Raw genomic sequence first — 19433 nt, 5'->3', positions numbered from 1 at the left:
CCTCTTCCTCTCCGTTCAACAGGGCGCTTCATTTGCAATTGAAGGAATTTATGGGATCACAAGGTAACCTTCCAAAAACAAACACACGGTTTCGCGTGTTTCTGCGTGGCTGTGGGTGTCCCGGTGTTCCGCTTCCTTTGTTTACACCGGGACGAGCTGATTCGGTGACGCGCCGCGCTTTGGTGCTACTCCGTGTAGAAACGGTAGATTTAATGTGTTAAAAACACATAGCAGTTGGTGTGTGCGTGTGCGTGCGTGCGTGCGCTTCCTTTCACGTGCATTGCCAAACCTGCTCCGTTTGAAGATAACTAAAGTAAAATCAAAGCAGAGACAAAAACGCTCTCTGAGCTGAAGACATTTCCTCACAGAGCTTTTGACAGTTGTGATATACATTGATTATGCTTCATCCTCTGGTGTCTATCTACGTGCACATTTATGAGATTAAAGGGGAATATTCTGGGCCATCTGGTTTATTTTCCAGCCGTTCTGCTCGTCGTCTACTATGGTGAGAGGAGAGGCTGTTTCAGGGCAGGCTGACTGTCAGGCTCAGCCCGAAACGGAGACCTGATGAAGATGAGTTTTTATGGATAAAAACCTGCGTGCGGTTTTTGTTTAGATGCATGGTATCTGATATGATGATGATGAATATATTTATTAGATAGAATGTTAGAGCGGTACAAGTACACTCAAACAATAGCATGTATTACAGTACAAGTACAGTCACACAGTAGCATGTATTACAGTACAAGTACACTCACACAGTAGCATGTATTACAGTACAAGTACAGTCAAACATCCTGTCTAAGAGGAGCATTTCAAAAAAGCCCTTGTGGTCTTGTTTCCGTTGAAAGTCCTTCGTACATAAATCATCGACATTTAACAATAACAATAAAATACAAATAAATTACTCCATAGATGCAAAATAACAGTAAATTAAAAAGACACATATGTACAACATAGGTGGACAAAAGGGGGTGTGTGTGTGTGGGGGGGGGGGTAGATCTCCGGAGAGAAACTATCTCCGTTTCTGCCCCCCTGAAAGGTATATTTTTAGGGCTGTTTTGAATCAAGCTCTTATGTTTATACAATGTCTGATAATTCTCATCCAGATAATGATAACAGTTACAATAAGAGTTAATGGTACAACTGCAAAAAAAATATTGACTGTTATATATTATTATCTAGAGCCGTATTCCATTGCCTTTATCCTGTAGTTTTAGGTAGATGATGAGTTTTGTTTGACCTTTTTTGGCTGCCTAAGAATATTGCACACACATTTATCTTGATTACTGTCGAGCAAGATGATCTTGATGGGTTCAGTCAAATCACGCGTCGGACTTTAATCCTTATCATGCTTAACCCCCCCCCCCCCCCCCCGGATTTATATGTTCACAGGACTGCAAATTGTGTTAGTTTTAGTATCTCTGATCGTACTCTAATGAGCTGCTGACTTTTTGTGCCTCACTGTGCAGTTTCTTCTGATGAGATGAGTGTGCGTGCTGGCCAGGGCAGCGATGAGGTACTGGTTTCACAGGCAGTGTGGGATTACCTGGCTGCAGCTGGGCGGCCCTGGCTCATTGACTTCCAGCAGAGGCAGGGGATGAGTGTCGGCATCATTAGGCGAGGAGAACGGGGGGGCTGCTGTGCCGTGCGGCTGCAGCCGGCGGGGGGCTCCAGGAGCTCTGGAGCTGGTGTGATGGATGGACCCATCTCCAGCGAGACACGGAAAGCCTTCATCGACTTATGCCGCTGTGCCCGGAAAGAAATGAGCAAACCGGAGGTTGGACCCAGAAGAAAGCGAGCCCTGCTGCCCTGCGCGGGAGTCCTGGAAGCAAGCACTGAGGGGGGCCTGCTCCAGCCCCCCCCTCTTCAGCCCCGTCGCTCCCAGAGACAGCAGCAGAGGTTCAGGAAGCCTGCTGACGAGGAGGCCTGCGTCATGCTCCACGAGGCAACCCACAGGAGGGACGTTGAGCCCAGCTTGGCTTCACACAGCGAGGACAACAAAACCTGCTCAATTTGTATGGGAGACGTTGTGGACAAGACGACCTTGGAGAGGTGTGGCCATTCTTTCTGTCGCTTCTGCCTGGATCAAGCCTTTAAAGTGAAGAGAGCGTGTCCCGTATGTCGACTCGTGTACGGCAAGCTGATGGGGAACCAGCCCGCCAACGGCACCATGATTGTAGAGCGAGATCCCGACTTGGCGCTTTCTGGTCATGAAGGCTGTGGGTGCGTCTGCATCATCTACAGCTTCCCTCCAGGCCTGCAGGCGGTGAGTTCACGCACATGCAAAGTGCTGCACCTCATAAATGCCGCTCAGCTACTGGACTCGGCTGGTCATCGTACATGGCGATGACCGGGAGTCGTTTTGGGGGGGAAATAGTGCAGGTCATTTGGTTTAATCAAATATTAGAATTGAATAGGAAATAAATACATTTAAGAATGAGTGTCTAAGTGTGGCATAAAATCAAATTGATTTAGACTTGTTTTTCTAGTCTTATGTATAAATATAGTATTGTATTAAATTGCAAGGTCTTATTAAATGATCAGGCGCCTCTTTCTTTTTGCTCTGTGGGAACAGTCGATATCACGGTACGCCTGCGCTCCTGTGCTGGCGTGATCCCATACTGGTGCATTATCACCACACATTGAAATCAATGTCACTTTGCAACTCAGGCTTTCTGTTATAAACATTGTTTATATTGCTCATCGAGCAGAAGACTTTAAAATTAGACCCACATTTACAGGCTTGAGCGGGTTCTGCTAAGAAGTACTGTGAAATTAAAAGATTTATGAGAATATAACCAGGCAAATGGAACGCTTGCATAGATATTAAAAAGCACATTTCAATATTCAAGCTTGCTTTTATTGTCTGCGGGGAAGAGAAATTGTAACACAGTTGGTTAAAGGTCATTTGACGCGCCTGCCGGCTAATCCTGCTTAAACTGCTTTGTTGCTAACAGCCGGAACATCCCAACCCAGGTGTTCGGTACCCGGGAACAGACCGCGTGGCTTACCTCCCCGACAGCCCCGAGGGGAACCGTGTGCTGGGCCTGCTGCGCCGGGCCTTCGAGCAGCGCCTTATCTTCACCATCGGTACCTCCATGACTACGGGCATGCAAAATGTCATCACCTGGAATGACATTCACCATAAGACCTCAATATGGGGGGGGCCGCGCTGGTACGTCTGGTCCTTTTTATCTGAACTTGAATGACCTTGATTTGTTATTATCCTCAACAACTCTTTTTTTTTTGGGGGGGGGGGGACCTGAGTAAAACATCTCCGTAAAGACTGACAGATGTAATTGAAGTCCATGGCAAGGAAACGCTACCCGTTGATGTCCTTGACTACGTGGGCCTTCTGCAGCCGGAGCTCGTACAGACGGTGATCGATTATTTCCCATTTCTCTTGACAGCTTCGGCTACCCAGACCCCACTTACCTGGTTCGAGTGACAGAGGAGCTCAGAGAGAAAGGCATCACAGCAGACTGACGGCAATGCAACTGGAAGACTCGTCCGAGTATTGATGGAACTTTGTGAGTCTCTTTGCAGTGAAGTTGGCCCGACTGCAGGCGGTGCTCGGAGACTGCCACTCCCTTAAGGACGGTGAGAAGACTAAGCCCTCGGCACCAGGCAATCTAATGCTGCGGAAGATCCCATGACGCTCCACCAGTTGTTCCTCTGTTGGTTAATTCTTCCTCTAGAGTTCAGATTAATCCATTGCTACGTGTGTGGAGAAAATGCTGAGTGCAGCACATTCCTGTAACACACATTATTTTTAAACTTTTGTTATTGGCAATATAATTGTTTTCTGATGCATTTGTTTCACAGCATTGTGGAGTGTTGAAAATCATGGTACTTTATATATGGTTTAGGAAATCCGAGTTTATTGTTATAAAGACATTTGTGTGATTATTATTGTTTATTTGGGGGCTCTGGGGCTTCTTTTGTTTCTCACAAGCACACATTCATTGATTTACCCCCCCCCCCCCCCCCCCCCCCCCCGAAATGTTTTTTTTTGAGTTAGTCTCGACTCTTATTGCTACCAATTGTTCGCATATTGCTTGGGCTATGTGGCAGAATCGCACTTCTTCAGTAGAATTTCTCTTTCCTAAAGTTTTTGCAATCTAAAGCACTCACGGGCACTTTGGTAGGGCAGTTTCTTTTTTTTTTTGGTCATGTTTGTTGCTTCCTCTGTGGAAGAGTGCTCAGAGCAAGCAGGTTTGTGCAGCCATCAGCTCTTAGCTCTGTGGCTACAAGTTGATGTCAATTGCTTGGAACTCTTCATTTACCTGCAGCGTTTGTTTACCCCCATTTGTTGTTTTTACTGAAATACAAGGAATAGAATGTTAAATGATGTCACATGTCAAATAATGTTAAACATTAATAAGTTCAGAAACCTGTTATAAGGCCCACTGCCTTAGTTAGTGATATTTTTCTCATCTCCTTGCTAGATTTATGATGTCAATTTAAAAGGGCATATTGACCACTTAAACCAAATGAAAGGCACAAATGGTTTTTAGATAACTATGCCTCTGTCCCAGTCAGACTGAGAGCCTAACATATTCATTTAAAATGTGGTTATTAATCTGTTCATCCAACTATATATATATAATGTAATCAACAGTACACAGTGGAAAAAGTAAAATATTGCGGGGCTGGTTGATTTGATTTAGGAGGGGCATTGATCTCATTTTGTTGTGCCTTTCTTATATTCATTTTTTACGCAAAAAAAAAATCAAGCATGTAACCAATGAATGAGCAGTTAAGGTGTATTATTTCATAAATAAATGGCATATTTGTAGCTATGCTATTTGGCTTTAAGAGCAAATGCTGCACAGCTCAAGACGACTTGTACGCTAACGTATATCAAATGAGCTTCTCCTTCACAAACCTTTTTCTCCATCTGAAATGCAGGCAAACCCCTCGGCTATCATTGGTGCTTTGCTGAGTGCAGTAACCTGCTTGGCTCTGGTATTACTATCATGACTGGTCACATCCGTGCATCAACAGACATGCCATTTACGTTATTGTTGTTTCCATCCTCTTTGTATTTTAGTTGAGGGACCAACTGAATTTTTTTGGGGGGGGACACAGGATTGTAGTTTGCTTGAACTACTGCGCAAACATTTCTATGCATTACGTGATGAAGTGGAAGCCAGGATAATGTATAGTCCGAGAGGTGACTCAAATTACAAGTTGATTGTTATGGAAAAGTTGCAGTTTTGATTTTCTAATTGTGTTAATTCGTACTTTATTGATATCCAGAACAATGTGCTTTACATTTTAATACTTGAATAAAAACTTATGTTTGGGATTGTGTTGGATATTATTCAATGTAGCTCCCAAATAAGCCATGAGCATCATAAACGACTGACTATCACACCAAAAGGAAACTAGTATAGGGGCATTTACTTTTAGATGCACTGACTTTAGGGGAAATGAGCCACCTAAATAGAGGTTTTTAATGACGGAAGGCCTTTTCTCCACCGAGGCTGGTTTGTACCCAATGCCAAGTTCAAAACCACTTCATGTATTTCTTTATTGTAAGATAAAAAAAACAAAAAAAACTGGTGCCAGAAGGGAACAAAAACATTGCTGGTCTACAAACAAGAACTGGTCGTGCTAGGGGTGGGATTATTATTACCAACCAAAGTTTTGTGACTACTATTTTAAAGAACCACAGTTTAAGTAATGTGTATTCTGCCTAATCTGAAGGGGGGGGGGACAAGCTTCATTAAAGACATGAAACTGAAGAAGACATGATCCACTTTCATCGTGGTCCTCTGCAAATATTAAAAATAAGCAGGTTTAAGCAGCAACGACGTCTGCAGTTACTGTTATTGATTGTACTCTATGCATGTCATTATTATTTCTGTCTTTTTAACAAGATTCATTTTTTTGTGACGTACAGATCTCCAGCTGTGAAGATCAACCTGTGAGAGTTTGATGTAAAACAATGTTTGTCATGCAACACAATCACCATTTCCACTTAAAGCCTCAAGGTCTTAAAATTCTTCTGATTAAATTTGAGGTCAAAATGTCGATAAAGCTTTGAAGAGCAGAGTATCAATTTTGGTCTTTGGTACTGTGACCTAATCATGCATTGTAGTATAGTAATAATAAATAACGACAATAAAAAGTTTTTAGGATTGGATATCATTGACAGAGTTTGTACCACGTGGAGCATCTCGAACCGGATGTGACTTGCTACGTTTCTCCCTTTTGACGTCACTTATCCAAACACGGAAAAAAGTAAATATGATCGACAAGCCGGAAAAATAATGGAGGATAGAACAAGTAATCCCGCAGGTGAAGCCCGAGGACGTGCGGAGGACTGCGCCATTTGCCTCGAGGAAATCCAGAGGAAGAAGACGTTGCAGTGCTCCCATTCTTTCTGCTCGAACTGTATAGACGCTCTTTTCACATTTAAGCCGGCGTGTCCGATATGCAACGTCTACCACGGAGAGTACACCGGGGACCAACCGGAAGGCGTGATGACGCACACGCGCAGCTGGCAGCGCCTGCCTGGCTACGAGCGCTGCGGATCGATTGTGATCCAGTACAGTTTCCCAGCCGGGATACAAGGGGTGAGGCGGATCGTTTCAACGGAGGCATGACGTCAGAACCTGCGTTGCGCTTACGTGTCACATTTGTCCACCAGAGGGCGCTGTTTACATTTTCTTTTATTCAAACATCTGGATGACGTAATGATAAATATTCAAACACGGAGAGGGGAGATCTCCAGTTACCCTCATTTCACATCATTTCATTCTCATCAATTCAGCATGATGATGATGAATATATTTATTAGATAGAATGTTAGAGCAGTACAAGTACAGTCACACAGTAGCATGTATTACAGTACAAGTACACTCAAGCATCCTGTCTAAGAGGAGCATTTCAAAAAAGCCCCTTGTTTCCGTTGAAAGTCCTTGGTACATAAATCAACTCTAGTTACTTGATTATTGACTGAATTGTTGTTTTATTGCAGGACTAAATATCTTCCATACATACTGCATGCATTTTGAAGTTCTTTTTGAGTTTTAGGAATATTTCACTCCCAGCGTTGACTACATTTACAAGTGTTGCCTGACTGTAGCAGCAGAAATATGGCAATTACAAACCCTCAAATGTTCCTTTGTTTGTTTGACCTCTAGTGCCTTATCAATAATTCAGATAGATTTATTACAAAAGTATCAGTCACATGAGATGACGTTCCTTTTCCTAGAGCTACAGCTCTTGATCAGCGTTTCTTAGATACAGTATGCTTGTTTATTTATCACATTGCAGCCTGATCACCCAAACCCCGGGAAGAGGTATAGCGGCACATCTCGTACTGCCTTCCTGCCAGCCTGTGAGGAAGGCGAGAAAGTCTTGAGGCTGTTGAGGAAAGCCTTCGACAGGAGGCTCGTCTTCACCATCGGACAGTCTGTTACTACAGGTCTCAACAACGTCATTACCTGGAACGACATTCACCACAAGACCAACGTAGACGGCGGCCCACAACGGTACAGAATGTGCAGGTTGACATCCTTCTTGTTCAGGAGGCTTCTTCTTCAGATTCACTTCTCAAGGATTACCAAGACCTGGATGAGAATCTACTCTGACATTATATCTCTGCAAACCTTTCAGTGGATAAATTGAAAATACGTGTCTATTAAGCTAAACTGGGAATTTCATCTCTACTTTTTTTGTTTTCTTTTCTTCCTTTTTCTAGTTTTGGTTATCCGGATCCAGATTACTTGGTCAGAGTTCAAGAGGAGCTTCGTCTTAAAGGAGTGACGAACGATAACTGATGGCTGAAGACAATGAGAGGACAAACCTCAGATAGACTTAATGCCTGCGTTGTTGCCATGTTTCTGATTTCAGGTCTGCATATTTGAGCACCGTTCTCTTTGTTTAAATTAAGTAGAAAAATATTTATGTAACTGAAGAAATAAAAAAAATTACACTCTAGTCGGTAAGTAAAATGGATTGTTTGGCCCATCATCATTTTAATTATAGTAATATAAACTACAGAACAGAATTGTTGGGGCTGCTTTGATAAGTTTTACAGAATAAATGTACATTCTCTCAACACATTTATGTTCAGGTGCATTTAGAAAACATCGGCGTAGGAAATGGATTAGAAAGTTTTCCAAAAGAAAACTAGAAATGATAATGCATGCAATATTATAAATAATGTATTACCGGTAATTCTGGTAATATTTAACCGACCCCATGTAAAGGCAAAACCAACTATTAATGGATATTACTAACCCATGTAGCCAAAGCTTGTTGTGTTGGATGTTCAACTTAACATAAAACAGAGGCAACTTGTGTTAATACAAAATGACTCTATAGATAATCAACTACAGCTAAACAGTCTATTAGTCTCTCCTAAAGAGAAAGTCTCCCCCAGCTTCTTAATACAAATTCAATCCAGACAGGCAATTCACTTATGCACTTCAGCTTCTTTCATCCTTTTCCATTACTTCTTTCCATACTCCTTCAGCTGAGCTTAAAATAAATCAAAGCCATGAATTCAGTTTGGAATTGGCTTCTCAATAAATATTCAAACATTCTACATTTCTCATACAGCAGAGTATTATTCAGTCTTAAATATCATCACCATTGCAGTTTAGTCTTGGCTCGTCCACATCCAGCATTCACACTTATTGACTAATGATCTTTTCCAGTTAATTATGTCTATTTTCAAAAAAATAACATATTTAAATAAATGTGAGGCGGCCACCATCTGTGGATATTGTTTCCTTATTGCCTTTTGACAGTCTGATGCACTAGAGGGCGATGCTCTCCTATAGCTGTGTGATGCTTGGTATGAAGACGCATCAGCACCTCCCAAACCTCATTCCACCGAGTCAGAGGGGAGCAGAGCTGCTGCTGGGGGGGTGAGTCATGCGGCTCGGTGCCGCTCCAGCAGTTGTCGAGCTATTGTTGCCTTCTTTGGGGAATCCTATTGTCCAACACGAGTTTTAACGCACAGAAAAAGGTTTAAACTAGAAATGCATTCGGAGAGCGCAAACCTCCGCCAAGCAGCTCACCCCCCATAATTACATTGTCCTTGGTATCTTTATGCATCAACCATGGAAAATAAAAGTGAAGCGGAGCTGATGTGTCTTTTCTTTGACAGATTTTTGAATCCATAAATGGAGTTTTTAGGTCCAGAAGACATTTTGTATGATAGTGCATATCGGACCCCTTTATGACTGTGATTTTTAGTGAGTGAATTAATGCATATTTTAAAAGATATTATTTTTGGGAAAAAGCGTCAATTAGAAGTAAATGGGGGAAATCCAGATTTATTTATTTATTTTTAATCCAGACGGGTATCCGGATCGCTCTCAACATTTTATGGGATCTAATTTAGACCAAGGCTCATCTTTTGATTTTGTCAATAAATTAAATCGAGATATTGAGGAACACATTTTAAAGCTCCATTGACTGCAATGGAAAAGAACATTTCAAAGTGATCCAGAATCCAGTATCTCTTCTGGATCATCACCAAAATGTAATCATCTTTGCCTGGTAACATTCCCTAAAAATGTAATCAAGATCGGTCCGTAACTTTTTGAGTTACCGGTACTTTGCTAACAGACAGACAGACAGATAAACGGCGGCAAAAACATAAACTCCTTGGCGATAATAATTAATGACTGGTAGAATTAAAATGTCATTTCCAGTTTTTCAAATGTTGCTGTGTAAGTTTCTGACTGAATTTCACTGCTGCTTTGCAAAAGTTTTTATTTTTATTTTTTATTTTTCAATAGAGCAGGGAGAACTCAGCTCTGATGAATTTAGTTTACTCCTTTGTGGCATGTATTTGAAAAAGAAGGACTGTTTATGAAAACTGTTCATCAACGGCTGTGCTCCTGGTGGAATGGAAGTAAAGTCCAGCTGCACGGGATGAGGACATAAATACCCACGACGCCTTTCTGAATCACAGAGTAACATGCAAAATAAGGAGACACCGGGGCGTGGCCTCTTTCGCGCCTAGGCGTTTTAACGGCTGGGGGCATTTCTGTGGCCTAGGATCTCAGGGCATCTGCTGCTCTCCCATCTGGATAAACATGGCACCCCCCCCCCCCCCCCTCTCCCTTTTCTCTTTTAATCCCATAATTCATCAACCCAGTCCATCTATGTTTCACCATCATACCTATCTCTACATTTTCCATTGACTGTCTGCAAATGCTGGTCTTTTCTGTGACAATTCTTTCCCTCGCTGCTTTATTGTGAAAATAGAGGTCATCTGCAGCGTGACCTGTTACATTGCTGCAATAATTTCATTTTCATGTTTGCGTATTTTGATTTGAATTATTTCTGTTCTGTATACCTTTCATTAACAGAATGACTTAAAGGAAAAGTGTTGACCATACTTCACATACCAGGAAGTGCTCTGGATGCAAAACAATTATATTTTCTACTTCAGACGTTCCTTTCAGTTCAGTGAGTCTAAACTGCATGTATGTGCAAAATCTTTCAATTGAAGTGGTGCAGTGTGTTTCCACACATCTGACTGTATATATGTGCTTCTTCAGGTATTGTTTTTAATTGCAGCTGCTGAGAAAAGACACAGCCTTTCGGTGTTTTGTTTGCACTGTTGCTCATAACGCGAGGCTTTGCTCCAGACTTTATATTAGCGTTGAATGACTCATTGTCCTTCTCTGTGGGTATTCCCCTTCCCTGTCATCTTCCATCTGGTCATCTGGGAATATAACTAAAGAATTACAGTGAGGTAACCCAATATATAAATATGTATTAGAGATTATGCAGAGCAGTATTGTGGGCGGATTAAAACATGCAGCAATGTACATAAATGGAAAGTGACAAGCCTCCTCTATAAAATGGATTGATGACAGGATGAAAATAATCTCTTGCTGTGCGTAGTGAGATTGATCCATCCACGGCTGCTGTTGCTCTACACTCAGAAGGCAGGATGCCTGACTAGATAGCAACTAAGAAGAAACACATGCATCCCCGTCAGATGAGAAATGTGCTGGCGATGATAAGAAAATCATTGTGTGACAATGCAGAGCTGTTGTTCTTGCCTTGTCTCCCCACTGTGCTCCTTAATTATGGTGTCTCTGGCAGTGAGGAGAGCCCTGGCATATCGCCTGCCTGCCTCCTCATCCTCTCCTCCTCCGGTGCTAAAGCCACCCGAGTCGCAGACATACAGGCTGTCTATCTGAGGAAGGACACGTGCAGCCTCCTCTTCTTTTCCTTTCACTGTGATGAGGATTGATTCCACCAGCTGTAGTCTGATTGTGCACACCTTTAACATAAAAAAATGAAAATATATATATTGAAATAATATTTATCATATAATAATAACGAGGGACAAACAAGGATATATTTAAAATGTGTTTAAATGTAAGGCGGAGGGTAAGCAGCCATCCGTTTTCACAGTCTTTGTATGACAGACATGCTCATTGGCTGTGCCTCAGGCCGTTTGTTCAAGAACTGTAACCTACATGTAGGTGTGTGTGTGTGTGTGTGTGTGTGGCTGCTGTCTCTCCACCCTTCACTGCATCTGCGGGGTATCTGTAAGGATATGCACTGGAGAATACAGAGGATGTGTTTGTGTGTGTTTGATTTATAGCCACGGCCACGTGGATTTGAGTGTGGCTGATTTAGCAGGACAGACTTTCTGCTTTTCTTAGTAATGCTGACAGATTTACCGACTTGCTTCACCGACGGCAGCGTTTGGGGGCTCTTGGGCTGGGCTGTAAGCTGCACAGACTGAAGACTCCGTTCAGGTTGACCTTTGTTAGCGGCCGCTGAGCTTGTTTTGGATTGGATAATAGTAATGTCCAGTAATTACCTCTAGAAACTTGAACCAGGATGTTCTTATCAGTTTTTTTTATCAATGTTATTCACTTTTTTGTTCCTGCACAATATATCTGCAAAAAAACGGAATGTGGAGCAACATGAACATTTTTAAAAGCTTAGCACAAACCTCTACAAATACAATCTATTTAATATTGTCTCAGGGCTCAAACTCCACTGTTGTCCTTCCAGTCTGTGCTTTCGGCCTTGGCCATCTACTCTCAGCATAACACATGTATGAGCAATTAGCTGTTGCTGTCATGGTAACAAGCATGGTTTTTCTGACATTTTACAAATGAGAATCTCTTCCAAGGTCTGTCTTTTTTTCTGAACGACTGCAGCAGCTTTTTTATTATTATTATTATTGGTAATGTAGAGACATCACACTTCTAGAAGGGTTCTTACAATCAGCAAGTGGAACAGCTGCACCGCATGTCAACAAACAGCTCACACAGCAGTTTGCAGGTTGAGTCGTATAGGAGCAAACAGAAAGTTTAATCATGTCAGGTAATTATAGCAGAAGACATTGGGTAAAAGAACACTATTGAAACATCCTGTCCTTGTGTGATACATGAATCACTGTCAGACACAAGCCGTGCTTTGTATGTCCCTTTTTCAGAATAAAAACTGGTCAGGTTACACAAACAAAAATAATATATAAAAGAAACATTGAGAGAAGCTTAGAATTTATCTTTGGAAATATACTCCTTTAGTTCTTGGCATGCATTTGTAATGTCTAATCCAACATCTCCCAGAGTGCTTCAGGATTTTGATTTACAGGATTGTATATGTTGTTTTAAACCAAAACACATGTGAAATGGGAGCATAATGTACAGCAATATGATAAAACACATAAGCTAAACAGGGTGTGGATCCCTGAATATGTTGCTTCATCAAAAGAGTTCATGTGAGAACCAAAATTCATCCTAATTATTAGAGAGTGAGATCGAGAAGAGGGAGCTATAGCTAGCATCAATGCATGAAGGATGGCAACCGGGGGGGGGAATGTACATTTCCTAATCAAAGAAGGCCCCCCCAAACCTAGTGATATGTGAGTCAAAAAGAAGACAGAGGAATATACATCACAGCTTTGGGAAGACAACACGGACATAAGGGAAACAGATGGATCCATGGAGCTGATGTGCTGCACAGTAACAGACGATGTCAGTATTCAGTATTCAGCCTATGTATCAACAGACAATCTCTCTTTTATCACTAAATCCTGCTTTCTGTATTTAAAATGAATAATGCAGGACCACACGGAGAACAAGAGGAGAGCGGGTAAAGGGAAAGGATGCATTCTCCGGAATCGCTGATGTGCACCGTTCTTAACTTCAAAGAATTGTCTCCTCTTTTAAAAACACATTCTGACAAACACCCCACGTAATTCATCTTTAGCACCAGTGATTTAGGACTGATCTAAAAACAAAAACAAACAAGAGGTGTTTACAGCAGGATATAAAATATGAAACGCAGCTTCGCTGTACTGAAACATGCTGCTGGCTATTTCATGCTATTGATGCTACACTATGGAGTCTGCTTCCATGCAAAAATTAAAAAGCCATGCATTTTACAACTGCGTTTAAAAACAAACAACCAGGGAGCATGCTTTTGCCACAGATGTTGCATGTTGTCATGACAACCTATCCCTGCAATGAAAATGTTACAGATGTAAATGTTGAGTTCAATAATTACACTGGTAACAAAGCCTTGTAAACTTATAGTCTTGTGAGAGAGCATCCTCTTATATTTCCTCAGGTTGTCTGATCCTTGCATTCTTTGCTCCAACTCATTTTTAGCTGTCTGTGGATGCTGCCTGCCAGCAAAGATCTATTCCCAACCCAGTGTTTATGTAATCTGCATTGGCTCAGGCTCCAGTTCCCCCTTTGAGCATGTACATGCAAGAAAGAACAACCTTCTATTGTGTGTGCTGTCAGGGCTTTTTACATCTCCCCTGTCACTAAGGATCAATGTCATTTCCTTGGTTCAGTTTTTATTTCCGATCCATCCTCCTTTAACCCTCTTGTATCTGTGTCTGCTGCAGCATGGCAATCAGAAAGCATTTTTCTTATTTTAAAATAAATATAGATGACACAGACCTACTAAAAATATCCTCCATCTTTGCATATACCATTCGTCATCCTTTACTCACTCCTCATCCCTTTATTTCTTCACACACAAACCACCCCCACCCAGGTCGGACACACACCTTACATTTCCTCTCATGAAAGCCACATGCTCCCGCCTGTAGCCATGGTTCCCTAAAGAGAAAAAAAAATGAGCAGAGTGCTGTCTGCAGTAGCCTCAGCCTCCCTTTGTCTGTCTCCTATCCTCCCACCCCCCAATCCTAATACTGCTCTCATAGCTGCAGAGACCTTAGGGATGACAGTTGCACACATGCCCACTGATCACTTATGGAGATGTGCTCTGGAAGAATGCACTGATCCTTTTATGGTTGGTGATGCTTTCCCTCTGACATATATAAAGCAGGTCCATCCATTAACTTAACCGGCGGAATCTGGGTCCAGGACATGGAAGTGTGCAAGAACAGCAATGCTTGCTATACAAGTGTAACGATAGGGGTGAAACAACAGAGGAACACACATTTAGGTGTTATTAAGCAGTAATTATTAACAATGTCTAGTCTGCTGCTGCAAAGGCCCGAAACTAACCTTTTAATCAATTCTCCACTGGTTCATCACGGTGCTGAACTGGATGTACCCATGTTATTTGGCTTGTGCAGACGCATGCAGGATTGGCCTGTCGCCAAATCTACTATTTGTGTTTGTCAATGTGTGTTAGTGTGTGTTAAGTGTGCAGCCTTGTGCTCAGACACATCACATTTTGCACAGCAGAACACTCCTTGGCCTTTGTAGGTGGGAAACTTCTATCTTACCACCGAATTTCATCTGATTGGACCCGGATTACCGATATTATCGTGATTTGTAAAAAAAAAAAAAAAAATGGGGTTCTCATTTTAAAGTGAATTATTTTTGTAAATTCCCGGCATATAAAAAATTACACAAAAACTGTTTAGAATTAAATTGCATTTAGTTTATTTACAATTAACATTTTCTAACAACAGGTATTGACCATTACATGTAAACGTGTTTTATTTAAAGATAAATAAAATTTGCTGTGCTGGCAAAAAAGGAGCAAATAAATATACAAGGGATTCAAAATATTGCATTAGGATTAGAATACACTAATGATTCTACGTGTAGTCTTCATCTGGTCAACTTTCAGGATCTCTGCCACAGACATGTTTCTAGCCCATCGTAGTTCTTAAGTGTTCTAAAGACAAACTAAACTCTTTAAAAGAAAGAAAGAAACTGAGCTCAATGGTGCTGCTGTCAGGGAATAACAAGGTCAAGAGAGAGTTTAAGGGGAACCATAGGTTTATCCACAGGCAGTAGTTTGGGGGTCAGGGGCCATGCAGAGAGGTGGGGTTGGTGAAGGAGTTTCAACTCTATTGTCACGGTCAGTGACAATAGATGTGTTCAAAGGGTGCAGATTTTATAACAACCGCAAATGAAATAATCATATATAGTAAAAAGAATATTTTTGAATTCCCATGAATCCATAAACACTATTATCTAAAATGTAAGTCCAATATTTCCTTTGCAATAAGAAAAAAAAGAAAAGAATATCTTAAACAATGGGTAGTAACGTTGTGATCAAGTCTTGAATCTTCACTTCTTAAAGACTGGATGGGATTAATGGGTTTGGATAGAGTGGCCGTACCCTGCACTGCGGCAGAGTATCTCTAGAGTGAATCCCTGTGTGTGTGTGTGTGGGGGGGGGGGGGGGGGGGGGGGGGAGAGAACTGCAGGAATCAACAATCATAACACTTCACTGGTGCAGTTACCCGTTACTTGTGTGGACAGCTTTCATTGTACTGTTTGTGTACGTTGTGTTTGTTTTTAACACACTATATCATGGCATCGCTTACTGAATACATAAAGTAACAGTTGTTGTTGTTGTTGTTTTTTGCTGGAATGTATTTTTCTGTCTTTGCAGAGCTGTCTGAAAGCAGGACGACTGCCCAGGACTTCCCTGAGAAACCTGCTTAGAATTTATTTGTTATATTTATTTTGCTATATAACAGAGTTTAAATAAAAAGGCGTATGCCCCATTTGAGCTTCTTTCATCATCGATCTAGATTTTTGAATAAATAAATAAATTGTTTTCAGGGAAATATTGATGTGCATGTGAATGAATTTCATTTGGAGAAGCGGGTTGATATTCTGATTAGTTGAACGTGTGTGTTGGTTAGTAAAACAATTGTCCTCTCTCGAGCTTGAGCCTCTGTTCTTGGATAATGACGCGCTCTCAGGTGTCGGTGTTTGACTAAGTCTACACTGAAAGGTCGTTGGACCTGAAAACTCTCTGGATTATGTCATGGTGCCATTTATATTTAACCCAGCTTCAGAGATAGAAAACACAGCTGGGTGACTGTCCAGATGTTGGCCTAATTTACTGCGACTAGCGCCGTATGTGTCCCATTTACATTTCCTAACACCCAGTATGTGTGCCTGACATGCTGCTTCAGCTTCTCCAGCCTCTACTACTCTGACATCCCATGATTTCTTTTTAACAGCAAGTTGTTTTTAGCAAACATATTTGACATATGAGAACTGAAGTGAGACTCAGAATCAGTGTCCTCATCTAGTTCATGGTTTTTATTTATTTATACAGGCCCAGCATACATTTTAACATTGACCATGTAGGAAAGGTGCTAGCTTCCGCCTGCAGTCCCTGGATAGGTCCATGCCACAGTTCCAATCCCAAATGGATGTTGCAGTTAGGCTTGAAAATAAACAATAATATAAAACTACCATAAACATTAAACAGAATGAAGAAGTGTGACCGGATGATTGGAGTTAATTGGGCAGGCAGGTGTGGGAGGGAGCACCTGTGGCCCATTTACCACTGATTGGGGGGGGGGGCGTATATAGGTGCTTCCCCTCCCTCGTTCCAGGGTCCTCATTTGTGTTTTCCCCGTTTCGAAGGCAGGTTGGTCGTAGACTGTCACTGCGTTGTCTCTCCTTTTCTTTTGTTAGTTTTGTTCGTGGAGTGTTTTTAAGGAAGTTTTTAGAGTGTTAATAAATGTTTTTGAACTGTTGAATGCCGTGCTGGTCATCACTGTGAGCGGACCTGTGGGTGGGGAAACCCGCTAAAGCGAGCTGGGGACCAAACGGAAAAAAACTATATCTTTAGGTGCAAGTCCTAAAGTGGTGTTGTTGGCGACCGTCGTCTAGCCCTATATCCACAACGCTACAGAAGTAACAATTTTGATTATGAAATTGTAATAAAATAAAAGGGGAATTCAGGAAATTTAGCACTTTATATCTCATAATATCACTTAGGTATCAGTCAAAACCGTGTTCTGGATGATCTGCTTGGTAATAGCTTTACCAGCTCATCTGAAAAAAGTGATTATGTGTTAACACATTTTTCTAATGTAACTCCATGAATAAAGTTGATTCTGCCTCACCCATATAGACCATCGTGAACACAACAAGTTAAGTTGAAACCATTTACCCTTATAAATACCTATAGGAACACTGGTTCATTCATGAGTCAATATGGGATAGGATCAATATTGTTTGAACGACTATAGGTGAACGGCATCACTCTCTGTGCATATAACTATTTGGTACTAAATTCTGCAGCATTGGGCGAAGAGGCAAAACGAGGCACATGGCGCTAAGCATTGATGCTCGCGCCAACAGCCGGTTGAGCTGATGTCACGTTTTTACCACTTTCTGTGGCAATGAGCCAGTTGTAGATACGTCTGCACCTGGCAGTCACCAGATGTGATGTGTTTGAAGATAGATCTTCAGAAGAGGAAGAGAAGCTATAAAGATTTCCAATAACATGAATAACGATTGTGTGCTGAGTGATCTATCCGTTTTCATTCATTTAAATGTGCATTTGATTGCCTATGAAGTGTGTGGTAGTTTTAATGCCTTAATGTTACTTTTGCGGTTTCATCGAGCAGAGTAGGTATTTTTCAGATATCAAAACTTTCCTATCATTTTTATTATGCTTATTATACTGCCAATAATAGTTTCAGGTACATTTACTGACTGACATCTTGTTCTGTTCTCGGTCTGTGACTCAACGCCCTGATCATCAGTGTGTGATCTTAGTTAAGAGTAGACATGATGGGAAATGACAGTAATCCCCCGATCCATCCTGATTTCAATTTGCTTTTTCCTTAATGAGACATGCTCTGTATGCACATGGTGAAACAGAGCCTGTTTAAAGTACGTATTAGAAGCACGATTAGAGGAAGAGCACCGAAAAGAGATGAGTGAAGCGATGCCTTCAGGGACAACTGTTTGCTTTCAGATGTATGCTATTAAAAAAAAAAATACTCCAGGGTTCTCACATTTTAACTTTTGATCAAAACATGTCAGTATACATCAGTACATTTTATTATGCGTAAAAAGCCTGGAGGTAAGAGAACTGGAAGACAGTCAATATCATGGCTCAATAGCCAAATGCAATATTCTGTATTTTCCAAGAATCTTTTAGAGTAACAGGGGATAATATGAAATATTAGACACACGTTGAATTTTAAAGGTGGTGCAAGGGGATTTATATTTTGGATAAATGTATGCAAAATATTCAATATACAGTTAAAGGAGACATATTTTGAATTTTTATTTTTTCCCATGTTTCTACAGTACTATTATGGTGGTCTCGGGTCATTACCAACCCAAAAACTGCAAAATGAAACCATCCAAACAATCCTGCATAGTTTGCGTAGTTCTGTAATCAAGTATTGAAATATGTCTGGCAGGACTCTCCCCTGTTGTGACGTCACAACGGCGGGACGTTCACAAGATGTGCGTGTCACCGTGTCTGCGCTCCGCACGTCCGCGCTCTACCCGTGGATCATGGATGAGTCGATGAAGAACAGAGTGGATCAAGTTTTTTTGGGTGGTAATGTTACGGCGAAAATTGGCAAGAGTGTTTTAGTGTGTGCTAAAAAAAAAAGTCACCTCTCCGGTTACCATGGTAGCATGCAGCTGCGCGCTTGCCCCCTATGAATTTCGTTTCGGTGCCATTTTCAGAGGCGTTTCTGGCAGAGCTGTTTGAGACAGAAAAAAGGGACGCTGTCCTGCAGCATCTGTTTGCTATTTTGACCAAAGAATGTCACATATATTTCATACAAGTGTTTGGGAACTGCATTAACTTGTGGAAAAAGGGTATAATATGTCCCCTTCAATGAATTAAATTGTTTTCAGTTATTTTATATGAGAAAATTTTATTTGACATTAAGAGTGATTTGAGTCACGAGCTTGGTCCTGGAAGGAATTATACTCATATGCCAAGGTATTACTGTATTTAGTATCATTAATACTACTAGTATTAGCACTTATATATATATCTAGGGAATGGTGCTTTGCCTTTAACAAACTTGATGTGTCTTAAATAATGAGAACAACAATTCAAGGGCGCCAGACAGGGCAAGCTTTATTAAACAGCAAAAAACAAAAACAAAAAAGGAAATATAATTTGATTTCCAAAATAGATTTCAAAATGTTAAAAAAACCAACAACAACAAAAAACTACAAAAGCAAATAAATATCACA

At 41.2% G+C, this 19433-nt stretch overlaps 2 protein-coding genes across 2 annotated transcripts; both read left to right on the top strand.

Annotated features, from left to right (window-relative positions):
• Window positions 1–3: 3 nt before the first annotated feature.
• Window positions 4–3942, top strand: LOC137903801 (probable E3 ubiquitin-protein ligase DTX3). The gene is made up of 4 exons (XM_068747957.1): window positions 4–63; window positions 1473–2269; window positions 2961–3178; window positions 3414–3942. The coding sequence occupies exons 1-4, from the start codon at window positions 51–53 to the stop codon at window positions 3487–3489; spliced, it is 1104 nt and encodes a 367-aa protein (XP_068604058.1). The 5' UTR covers window positions 4–50; the 3' UTR covers window positions 3490–3942.
• A 2339-nt stretch (window positions 3943–6281) lies between these two features.
• LOC137908279 (probable E3 ubiquitin-protein ligase DTX3) lies at window positions 6282–7796 on the top strand. Its single transcript, XM_068752665.1, has 3 exons — window positions 6282–6587; window positions 7291–7508; window positions 7718–7796. Exons 1-3 carry the CDS (start codon window positions 6282–6284, stop codon window positions 7794–7796), a joined length of 603 nt encoding a protein of 200 aa, XP_068608766.1.
• Window positions 7797–19433: the final 11637 nt, after the last annotated feature.

The sequence above is a fragment of the Brachionichthys hirsutus genome, chromosome 2, assembly GCF_040956055.1.
Source record: "Brachionichthys hirsutus isolate HB-005 chromosome 2, CSIRO-AGI_Bhir_v1, whole genome shotgun sequence".
In the NCBI taxonomy this organism is placed as follows: Eukaryota; Metazoa; Chordata; class Actinopteri; order Lophiiformes; family Brachionichthyidae; genus Brachionichthys; species Brachionichthys hirsutus.
This window is presented reverse-complemented; position numbering and strand designations above follow the sequence as displayed.